This window comes from Mytilus trossulus, chromosome 12, assembly GCF_036588685.1.
Source record: "Mytilus trossulus isolate FHL-02 chromosome 12, PNRI_Mtr1.1.1.hap1, whole genome shotgun sequence".
Taxonomy (NCBI): Eukaryota; Metazoa; Mollusca; class Bivalvia; order Mytilida; family Mytilidae; genus Mytilus; species Mytilus trossulus.
The window spans coordinates 17,087,574-17,099,830 of record NC_086384.1 but is presented as its reverse complement, the minus strand read 5'-3'; the positions used below and the strand labels follow the sequence as shown (position 1 = coordinate 17,099,830).

Here is a 12,257-nt window from a genome sequence, read left to right as displayed (position 1 = left end):
GTTTCTCCTGTATTTGTCAAGTTTGAAATTGTTAATTGAAACATTAAATATTCTTTTTTAATCGATAACTTTGTAATAATTCAACAAATTAATTATACATATTTATAATGATTTTAGAATACACACACCTTTTACAGTTCTCCATCTATCCTAAGAAATATCATTAATATGATTTCAACACTTTAGAAAGTTGAAATATACATGCCCCACTGCATATCCAGAGACTTTTCATGTTTAATACAGTTAACTTGTTAATCTGAAGAATTTAAGATATTAAAGTCAGTTGGTAAATGTTCACATCCTATGAATAATGAACCATAACAAATGAGTGATTATATATACTACCCTTGAGAGATTGGTCATCCTGCTGGTGCTGTACGGTATCAAAGATTTGAAAATGACAGAAATCATCTAAGAGATTGCACGCTTACTTTAATGTCCTAAACAATTTCACCCAGTAAAATATTTATTTTGATGGCAACCCCCCCCCCCCCCCCCCCCCCCCCCCCCAGCTGTGTGAAATTTTTAGTAATGACCACCCCTAAAATGCACCGACCCCCTCAGCTAATAAATGATGACTGTTCCCTAACAAAGAATTAAATTGCCCCATAACAGCATAACAGTCAAACCCCATTGCCCCCCCCCCCTTATGGATAAAACATTTGGATTTTTAAAACGCAGGAGTTGATTTTTAGAATGCTTCGAATTAAATTAATTAACTCTGCCAGTTTAAAATATATGCTGAGATTTGAACTTTAATATCTACACTAAACATGCTAAACAAAGACAACAATTTCACTTGTTGATCTGTGATACGTGACAGAAGGCCACAAATGCGATCACATGACCTCCTTGTGTATTGAACTACCTTGTTTGTCGAGTAGACATTTTTGTTTATCATTGTTGGCTTCATGAATACAATCTGTTGGGTAAGAACTTTTCACACAAACATTTGTTTACATGGTATTGCAATCCTTTTTTTGATAATGAAACGAAGAATTTTATAATAACAAGCGAGAATTATAGTCTGTAAATACGCAAGCGTCTGTTTTCATCAATTTATTACATATGACCTTGTCCCAGATACTTATATATATGTATATATATATAGTAAACGGAGTACTATACATGTTCCTGCTTGTTCCATATGTATACATGTATTTAATATACATGGTAAATGCCATTTTGAAAACATCTGATTTTAATTTGTATAAATATATTATTTTGGTCATTTTAACAGTAAAATGTTGAATATTGTGATTTCTCTTATTCTTAAGCGATTTAACGCTTTCCTGACCCTGCTGAATATTTTTATTAATTCAATGTGTGGTTCGTTTGATCTCAGTTCTTTGTTGGTCAACATTCGATTATGACGTAAAACGACGTAAATATGTTTTTCTTGCTTTCTTCTGAGTATAATACGGTAGTGTCATGAAAAAGATGATAATACCCGATGACGTCACTTGAAAAAAAACATCGTTATGTATTCAATCAAAACAAATGAAATAGGATTGCCTGTATATCGTCTAAATATCATTAGAGAAACAGATTCCTCCAACGTATCTCATGCAATACACATATTTGTCAACTCTCGGCATTTAATTTTAAATTGCTCGTTAATCATTTTCTATTGCGTATTAAGTATCTCTTTCGTTGATATTTTTTTGACACATCATAATATTTATGATTTTTGTTTGTGATACATGTATCGTAAAGAGTGAGACTTAAACTATGATAAGAGTAGAAGAATTACGTAAGTTAACACAGACACATGCTTAAAAAATAACCTTAGTTTGTACTAGGAACATGAGGCGGGTGCAGAGTACGGGGCTGGATCTGCTTTCTCTGCCGAAGCTACTGTCGGAGGTCGTTTTGTTCAGGCCTAAGTTTTTCTATGTTATGTTTTCTATATTTTTCTTTGTCATTTATTTTACATGCGTTGTAAGTTGATTTTCAAATCATTAGCCTCTATTTTTAACTTTAAAACAGTGTATCATTTTTGAACAAGTAAGAAAGAAAGAGAATACTCCATTAAACAATTAAATGAAAACCAAAACAAGCTGCCTTGAGGAAGTAAAAAGTTTGAACCCATATTTTGGTTGAAATAAGAAAAATAAAACCGAAAGTTTTTAGTGGCCGTAGATGAATGTGAATTTAACAAAATTATTTGTTATCAATGACACATTTGGAAAATTATTTTTATTTGTAAATCCCAGTTTGAAATTCTTCTAAAGAAATTATAAACCTTGTTCATAAAGGCTTTTCGTCATTGAAATAAGTAACTGAGACAATTTATGCAAAGAAGCAAAGAATAAAACGAGATCGTACATCACATGTAAAAAGACGTATGTTTATCTTTATTGTGACTGGATCAATCATTATCTTTATCATCATGTCAATATTTCTATCAGACTTAAACGCCTGAAAAGAGAAAACCCCGATGGGCATCCTGTTTGGTGTTTTGTGTTGTTCAATCTTTTATAATTTTCTATGTAAATAAACTCATCATAGAAACCAGGACTTAATTTTGTATATACGCCAGACGCGCGTCTAAAGGGTAAAAAAAGTATGAACTTGAAGAGCATTGAGGACCACAATTTCTAAAAGTTTTGCCAAATACAGTTAAGGCAATACTAATAGCTAAGCTAATATTTTGTTATTATTTTTTGTCTTTTCGTTGTCGTTATATTTGGCCTCTGTTTTCAATGGACCTGCAAATCAGAATGCTTTATCTATAAAATAGTTTTCTTTTGACACTTTCTTGATACACATTGCTGTTTACCTTTTAAAAGGCAAGATGGCGACTGCAGAACCCTTATGTGATGTCTGCCAACTCCAGAATATCTCTAAACCAGCAGCATCGTGGTGTTCCGAATGTGAAGAAGCTATTTGTATCGAATGTGATGATCTTCACACCCGTAGGAAACTAACAAAGAATCATAAAACAATATCAATTAGAGACTATTTAAATCTTCCGCGATCTGCACTGGAAATCAAACACCACTGCAGTGTACACGAAGAGAAATATGAATTTTATTGTACCAACCATGTGTTGCCATGTTGTGTAAAATGTGTGAAAGAAGATCACAAAAAATGTGAGATCGATTCGCTTCGAGATGTTGTACAAAATATCAAAACATCGTCATCTGTAACGAATATCGAGCACAATTTATCTGAAATTCAAAGCATTTTTCAAAAGATAAGGGACGAAAAAAGAAGAAACGTAAAACATATTGACGAGAAAACTACAACTTACCAGAAAGAAATAGCAGATTTCAGGAAACAGATCAGCTGTCATCTGGACGCTCTGGAATCAGAAATGAACAAGAACTTGAAAGACAAGCAGAACGAGGTCAAGACAACAATTCAAAGTTTCATTTCTGAAATAGATAGTAAAATAAAACTCGTTGAAATAGCCATTAACAACATTAATCAGATGAAAAGTCATGCTACAGATTTGCAAGTATTTTTGGCTCTACGTGAAATCGAAAAGGATGTGGAGAAAGAACTTTCTTATATCAAAGATATAAAAAGTAAACCTGAAATGAAAACAGTTGATGTACAATGTAAAGTATCAGATGGTCTCAAATCGTTTCAGAAGGACATCAACAGTTGGGGTAAAATTTCCATCAAAACATCTGACAGTTCAGTTTGCACAGATCTAGAAGTAACCACAGAAAAGCAGGCGCAAATAATATTACCCAGCAAAAGACGAGAATATGTTACAGACATACACTCAATTACATTAAAGAAAAATACTTCGTTTAAAGTTCAAAGTGAGAAAATCAGATTGACCGGGTGTGAGATTTTACCTGGTGGGGAAATACTGTTGGTAAATCAGACAGACAAAACAATTCTAATGTACAACAAGAGCGGGAGTCGTATTAAGGAATTTAAACAGCAATGGAAACCTTTCGACATTACCTATATAGATAAAGATATGATAGCAATTTCTTTTGTCCATGAAAAGAAAGTTTGTACGTTGAATACTAAATACGAGCAATTAGACACAATATTCAAATCTCCAGTTGATGTATGTGGAATGGCGTATAAAGACGGCAAACTATATGTACGTTGCGCAGCTAAAGGTATCAGAATAATGACAATATCAGGAACATTGATATCAGACTTTACATTCAATAGCACTTCAACACCTCGACTGTGCGTAGGAAGCTCTGGCCAGATATATTATCCGATATGGAAAGAGAAACGTGTAGTATGTTGTGATGGACAAGGCAACACTCAGTGGACAGTTACAAACGATTTACTAACGGAAGTGTATGGTATCACGTGTGGATTAAACGATGTAGTATTTGCTGCTGATAATACTGGTGGTATCACCGTGATATCATCAGATGGACATCAGATTAAACGTATTCTAGACAAAAGTAGAGGACTGAATTATCCATTTTGCATTCATTTTAATGTTAAAAGGAATCAATTGTTAGTTTGTAATGAACTTGATTGTCAGGTATTTGTTTTCGATGTTCAGTAATAACTGTTGGATATTAGTACTGCAACTGACCTCGAAAAAGGCGCTTAGTTAACAAGTTTAATGGTCCGGAATAACACACGGCTGCAATTTGTTTTAAATGATATAATAATGTTTATATTTTAATTTTCATCTGGTTGTAAAAAGTTTCATGATTTACAAACAGTATTTGACATTTGAGAGGACAAAACTTAGCATTGCGACCCTGCATGAAAATTTTGTTGGGCAAATTCTAAACAATTTTGTCAAAAACTCAAAAATAACAAGATCATTAAATTGTAACTTTTTTTAATTACGGAAATTTCCTATCTGTCAATCAGCTCCACCCTAAATTTTTCTCACATTTTATCCCTTTAATGGAGGTAATTAATGGTATTGTGTAGTTATCTTAAAATTCAAAAATATATGTTTGGTTAAATTTCCCGCTATTTTGGTAAATATTTTCGGTGCACATATCATTACAGATCATCGGAATGATGAAGACATAAATATGATACCATCCCAAAATAAAACTTTCAAACTTAAAGTTGGCTGTTTTTTAGATATACATTTAACACGTTTTTCTTTGAAAACGAGGAAACATATGATTTACAAACAGTATTTGACATTTGAGAGGACAAAACTTAGCATTGCGGTCCTCCATGCAAATTTTGTTCGGCAAATTCTAAACAATTTTGTCAAACACTCAAAAATAACAAGATCATTTGTACTTTTTTTAAACGGAAATTTCCTATCTGTCAATCAGCTCCACCCTGTATTTTTTTCACAATGAATGTGATAGTTTCGATATGATTATATACATTTTGTATGATACGTTAATTTATTTTTTAGTGAATTGAATATATATAGTAGTTCGTTCGTGTATTTTTTGTAAATAAGTTATATTTCTGTTAATAAAATTTTGACTTTTTATAAAAGTTTACCAAATCCTTTGGATAAGAGTTTTTTCCGGATAATGACTTTAATTGATATTGTGTGAAAATACATTGCATGTCAATGTTTAACCTTCAAATCAATAAAGGTATGCAAGTGATCGGAGGAAAAGTACTATTGAAGTTTCGCAGAGATTTGGTGTGTGACAAGGTGATGCTAAAACCAACTTCTTTTGATATTCTGCTTTCCTTTGGCGAACCATCAGTGATGTTATAAGACTTGCACCATTAGGCAAAATTCTTGCGTCTTTATATTAGATTGATTGATTGATTGTTGGTTGCTTAACATCCAGTGGCAAACAGTCTATGCATGTTCAGGACGAGAACAAGTTAACAATAAAAAAACAAAAGGTAGGTCTTGTCATAAAATAGGACATTCGGGATGATTGTCGGGAAAATGTTCTGCCATGTTTGTATGTCTGTGTTTAAACCTTTGTAGAAGCTTTGAAAGAATATAAGTTGCATAGTACGATCCCAATATGGAATTTACGGACCCTTTATATATCGTTTTAGGTCACTAGCACATTATGTAACGAATATATCACCATGTGGTTTTTCAAATAAAGTGACCTATAAAAGTAATCGACCTCCATTGGTCTGTACAAAATCAAATGCCAACAATAACAAATTACAAAATGTGTCTTATTAATTAATTGCAATCATTCTATTAATTTCGTCGTCTGTTGAAATACTTCGGATTTTTATTCAACACCACGATGTTAGTATAAAGGGAATAAAGGGACATAACAACAATACTAACAGTATATTGAAATAAACCCCACCAACTAACTTAATATTGAATATACTAGGTCTCCACGTGTTTGTTTTTAACAAAAAATATCCCTAGAAACGAAACAGCGTTGGGTGATAATATATATATACATATTTCAATAAATTGGGAGCTATTATATTTCATGTAAAGTTGCAACATATAAAATCCATGTTAATGCATATCACATGTATGTATGCCCAATCTCTATCCAGAATGCATAAGGAAATGGGGATCTCGATTTGCGATGTCGGATATACTATACCACTTAAGAATTGCATATATGATTTTTTTTAAATATATATCTTTGTAAGACAATCAACATTAACGAAAAAAGAAAAATTAGGATCTTACCGTACCGAAAGCTGGGTAGTACTCAGGGTGCTCCAATTGACAAAATGCATTATTTCAAATCCATGTTTGTGTAGCAATAAGGTTTATGTACCCTTCTGTAGCCATTTTTGTTCGAATTTGTTAAAATCCTGATTCATTTGTCACAAAGTCCTCTTTTTTCTATTAAATGCAATGGAACAGTAAAAAAAAATGCTATGCATCAAGTTTCCCCTTGGAATATGTACAAAATGATTAATTTATAAGGCGCCTATTCCCATGTGAAATCTGTGAAATAAATCATGGTTAAGTACCTTCATCAAATCAACGTGGCAATGTTGAAATGGAGTGTATTAATCAGACAAATTAGAGGATTGCGATAGTTTGTTTAAACAAAAAGTAGATGAATAAAGCAAAAAAGGTAAAATATTTTGTTTGGAAAAAAACATGTAAAGAACTTTCAAAGGTGTTTAGATCACGATTCAAACAATACACCAGAATAGAAAAATTGATCTGTGTTTTTATTTTAAATACTTTTCTGATTGTTACAATATAATCCTTACACAATATTTACAGACTACAATACTACATCGTAATACCCAATTGAAAATACTTTAATTTGACTACAAACATGCTATGTTAATATATGTGTCTAAATATATGTCATTAGATTGCTGTTTACCTTACTTTGATACGTGTATGTCTTCGTTGTTGAATATATTCTTTTGATTATATTACTCTGAGATACGTAGCATAAATCCTAGTGTTACAAATTGGAAATTCAATATTGAATAGGCATATTTAAAACGGAAAAAACAATTAGTTGGATAAATGATTTATAATCCTCTTAGTCGAGCACTCTTCGTGATAGAACGGCTATTTTTCTTATTTATATTGCTCTTTCATTTTTGTTGATTACCTTATCATACGTAATTACAACAAAAAGAAGATGTGGTATGATTGCCAATGAGGCAACTCTCCACAAGAGACCGAAATGGCACAAAAATGAACAACTATAGGTCATTGAACGGCCTTCAAGAATGACTAAAGCCCATACCGCATACGGTAGTCAGCTATGTATGATTTTGACAAGTTTGAAACTTCTATTTAAGGGATGTGGCATGGTTGATAATGAGCCAACTATAAAAAGACAGACAAAATAATAATAATTAGTCATTTTGAAATGCTTTTCAACTGTTTACTTCGTTCGTTCTTTTGCCCCTTTTTTTATTTGAGCGTCACTGATGAGTCATCTTAGACGAAACGCGCAAAGGTTTAACCTGGTATCTAGGATGAGTTTTTATATATCGTATATCTAGCTGATATAGATAACAAATTTGAAACTATTAAAATAAGTTTTTAGAGGTTTCGATATTTCCATATTCTTGAATAAAAAAAATGAAGTATACAAATACTGTAGATAATTTACTATGATTAGAAGATCTTAAAAATAACATTAATTGTCTGACAACGTCTACGCTAAATATTCTATATTTGATAAGCAGAGGTTTAAATGCATGAATGTTTTATGGTATAATTGTGTGAAAATAGCGCACCAACATCAATCCGATCCTTATTGGCATGATTTTTTTTTATATCATTACTTTTTTTTAAATGATTCAAAATTTTTTGCAACCTTACAAGTAACCTGTACATCCACAGTACGTTACATTGATATATCATATAACATTAAAGCATCTATGTATATTGCATAATGTGGCTTTAACAATATATTACTATGACTTTGATTGCATTTAATGTACATTATTCATAACAAATATATAATGAAGTGTACATGTAATGAAGTGTAATGAAAGAAATGTAAACAGTTACATGTATGAACTCATAAATCATAATTAAACTTTTGTTACAATTAGATACCAGACGATGAATAAAATAGTCCTCGTAGTGTTAAATTCCAGCTCCTCCGTGTCAGTTACATTTATATATCTCGTTTTAGGAAATTCTTGTCATATCATATGAAACCCTATTTGTATGATACAACACTTGTTAGAATAATAAAAAAATATATATACAAGGCTTGTATGAATTTGTATGTTTTAATTGTGAATTATTTAGTAATTAGTATTTTATATTAAAGCACGAAAAATAACAATATTGATAGACATTTGGTATCCCTAAGTAAATTTATGGCACGTATCGTATACTATACTGAACCAACTATCACTTCTTCTATATCTATTTAGGACAAGGCAAATTGTTTTTGTATAGGAATTAATGATAAACACAGATGCTTGTTTCATTTTGAGATTTTCAAATAATATCAAAATGGAAAAATGAGTTTTGAAAAAAATGGAAAGGAAGGTAATTCAACTTTTTTTGAAAATTGTTTATGAATTAATCTTTAAAGAGTAAATATTATTTTTTTTTTCAATTTATGGATTGCGAAGTAGATTTATTTTCATCTCTACAACCCATACTCCTTATGTTTGACTAAAAGCTACAAAACCAATAGTTCGTTTAATTTGGAATAGTTTGTGGTCTTATTCTGAAAGAAAATTTTAACCATAAATATACCATATCTTTTTAATTTCGTTTTAATTGTACCGTCAAATACATAGCTCCATATATAGGAGAAAGGGTGTTACATGTTTGTAGAAATAAAACTGATTATATAGACAGTTATTTTTGTTGTTCATATTTCTTAATAAGAAATAAAGTGTGATAAAGAAGCTGTCTGCATCCAACTGTTTATGATTTAAGACAATGTGTATCATTTGTTTTTAAATATTTGACAGATGTGTGCCTGAAGTAAATGTTTTAATTATCAAACAAACTATTTTCTTTATTTTCCCAGCAAAAATTCCTTTTAATAGTTAAATGATCAGAAAAGAACTTAATTTTACAAGGATTGTTTTTAATCTAGGACATATCCTTAATTTTCCTTTTCCTTTTTTATAGAGAATGTTGCATGTTAAGAATCATAAAAGCTAGGAATATTAAAAGTTAAAATAATATTTTTAATGGTTTAACTTCCAAAAGCTACTTTGGTTTCCTTTATTTTCCTTGGTATCGATTTTCGTGGTTTGCTTGAAAATTTCATATTGGTGGATATTTATTTGCACGTTTTTTCCAATCCATGTATGCAAAGCATATTAAAAACATTTTTTTATTGAAAAAGTAAAATTCGTGGTTCTATTGTATCCATGAAACCCACAAAAATTGTTATCCAACGAATAAAAATGAATCCACAGTCTATATTTCAGATAAAAACTTCAACATTTTCCAAAGGCAGTGTTGAGTTAAGCTTTTGTAATTATGTATCTTCAATGTGTATTGTTATACTTCTATTTTAAACATCTAGTTATTGTTTTGTTAGTTGAAAAGAGGATTTAACATAAAAAAAAATAAGTATAATAAAAAAAAAGTCATCTTGCCTGAATAAAAATATTTCATGAATTATCTTTCTTTGATTTATATATTACTTTTATTTCATGACTGGTTTCAATTTACTTACATCAGTATTTATCTGGTACCTTGCTGTTAATTAGTTAGAAAAAACACCAGAAGAAACACATTTCCTGTGAGATATAAAGTTAGACCAGGAGTAAAATACAATTAATAGTTCTGATACTTTTTGTACACTTCATAAATAGAGGATATACGAAAAGCATTACACAAGTTTGCTAACTTTGCTAAGAATTTGAAAATACTATACATGTTTTGCCATATTGAAAACAAATAGTGAGGACGATCCATGGTTGTGCAAACAAAATGCTTGAAAATTGGCAGTGAACCATGGAATGTAGTCTATATATATAAAGGAAATGTGGTATGAATGCCAATCAAACAACTATCAACCAATGGTTAAATCAAGTAGATATAAGCAATTATAGGTAAACATAAGATCTTCAGCAATGAGGAAACCCATTAATGACTTTGACATGGATATTATGGAATACTTATGGCGGTATTCATAACAAAAATATATAAGAAAAATAACAAATATTACACATATGGTACAATGATAACCATTAAACTACAGGCAAAGGACTTGGGATAGGCACACAGAGAATGTGGTAGGGTTAAGTTTGAAAACACTAACCTCACTAACCTTGGACAGCGGTGTAACAGTACCACATAAGAAATAACTATAAAAAACAGTTAAAAAGTTCATAATTCATTAGACCAATACAAAGCAGAACCAGATGCTCTGCAGGGCACAGCTTTATACAACCGCAGAGGTCGAACACTGAACAGTTGGGGCAAGTATGGACACAACATTTAAGCTTGATACAGTTCTGAATTTAGATTGTGATTAAATAGTTGACACAAGATAGGATTCTGACACAGAATGAACGTGGTCTAAGAACTTAAACTTAAAAACTTAATAATTTTTTTAAATTGGACATTTACCTTTTATGGTCCAATATCCAAAATCTAAATACATGGTTAGATTCAGCATGTCATAGAACCCCAATAATTCAATTTTTGATGAATTCAAATAATGTTCCTACCCTTTAGACCTCAATGTGGACCAATTTGATAACCGTGTCTCATTATTAAAAATCTAAATACATGGTTAGATTCAGCGTATTGAAGAAACCCATATATTACATTTTTTTTTAAATCAAACAAAGTCTAAGTTTTGATCCTTTGAACCTTAATGTAGACGAATTTGAACATGGGACAATACAGTGCAATTGAATATTTCTTGCTATTGCACAAAACTGTTCAATTGAAAATTTCTTGCTATTGCACAATACTGTGCAATTGAAGATTTCTTGCTATTGCTGAATACTGTGCAATTGAAAATGTCTTGCTATTGCACAATACTTAATGTAATAATTTTGGACCCCGATTTGGACTAAATTGAAAACTGGGCCCATAATCAAAAATCTAAGTACATGTTTAGATTCAGCATATCAAAGAACCCCAAGAATTCAATTTTTGTTAAAATCAAGCTTACTTAAATTTTAATTTTCGACCCTTTGGACCTTAAGGTATCCCAATTTGAAAACAGGACCAAAAATTAAGAATCTGAATACATGGTTAGATTTGGCATATCAAAGACCCTAACAATTCGTTTTTTTTATGAAATCAAACAAAGTTTAATTTTAGACCCTTTTGGTCCCCTATTTCGTTGTTACCCTAAAATTAGTCTATTGACATGTTTTGGTTGACTAGAAGTAGCTCATCTAGATAGTTTTGTAAATCGACTCACTAATATCATTGTAAAAATGGGATTTCAAAAGGCCCTTCACTTTAGAATGAAAAGAAGGTAGCTGCTGGTGTAAGTATGTTATTGATATAAAGCGGTGTTTTACTGTACATGTACTTATTTACATGGTAAGATGACAAAATAAATTGACCAAAAGCAGACAATTCTGAAATGGCAGTTAAAACTTTACATTCTCGAAAGTATTTTTTTATTTCACATAAAAACTGAAACTATATTGAAAATGCTTATGAATGAGTACAAACATTTGGTTCCTCCTCCCATATTTTTGGTTGAAATACCTTTTAAAAATGTCTGGATCTACCCCTGGTATGTACCCAAAGGTAGTCTAGTAATGGATAGTTTACATAGATATAGGAAGATGTGGTGTGAGTGCCAATGAGACAACTCTCCATCCAAATAACAATTTAAAAAGTAAAACATTATAGGTTAAAGTACGGCCTTCAACACGGAGCCTTGGCTCACACCGAGCAACAAGCTATAAAGGGCCCCAAAATTACTAGGGTAAAACCATTCAAACGGGAAAACCAACGG

At 31.1% G+C, this 12,257-nt stretch overlaps 1 protein-coding gene across 1 annotated transcript; it reads left to right on the top strand.

Moving 5' to 3' along the window:
- Positions 1-837: 837 nt before the first annotated feature.
- Positions 838-4,495, top strand: LOC134692263 (uncharacterized). The gene is made up of 2 exons (XM_063552714.1): positions 838-929; positions 2,793-4,495. The coding sequence occupies exon 2, from the start codon at positions 2,798-2,800 to the stop codon at positions 4,493-4,495; it is 1,698 nt and encodes a 565-aa protein (XP_063408784.1). The 5' UTR covers positions 838-929; positions 2,793-2,797.
- Positions 4,496-12,257: the final 7,762 nt, after the last annotated feature.

Coding starts and splice junctions, on each gene's coding strand:
- LOC134692263 (XM_063552714.1), top strand. CDS start 2,798: ATGGCGACTGCAGAACCCTTATGTGATGTCTGCCAACTCCAGAATATC.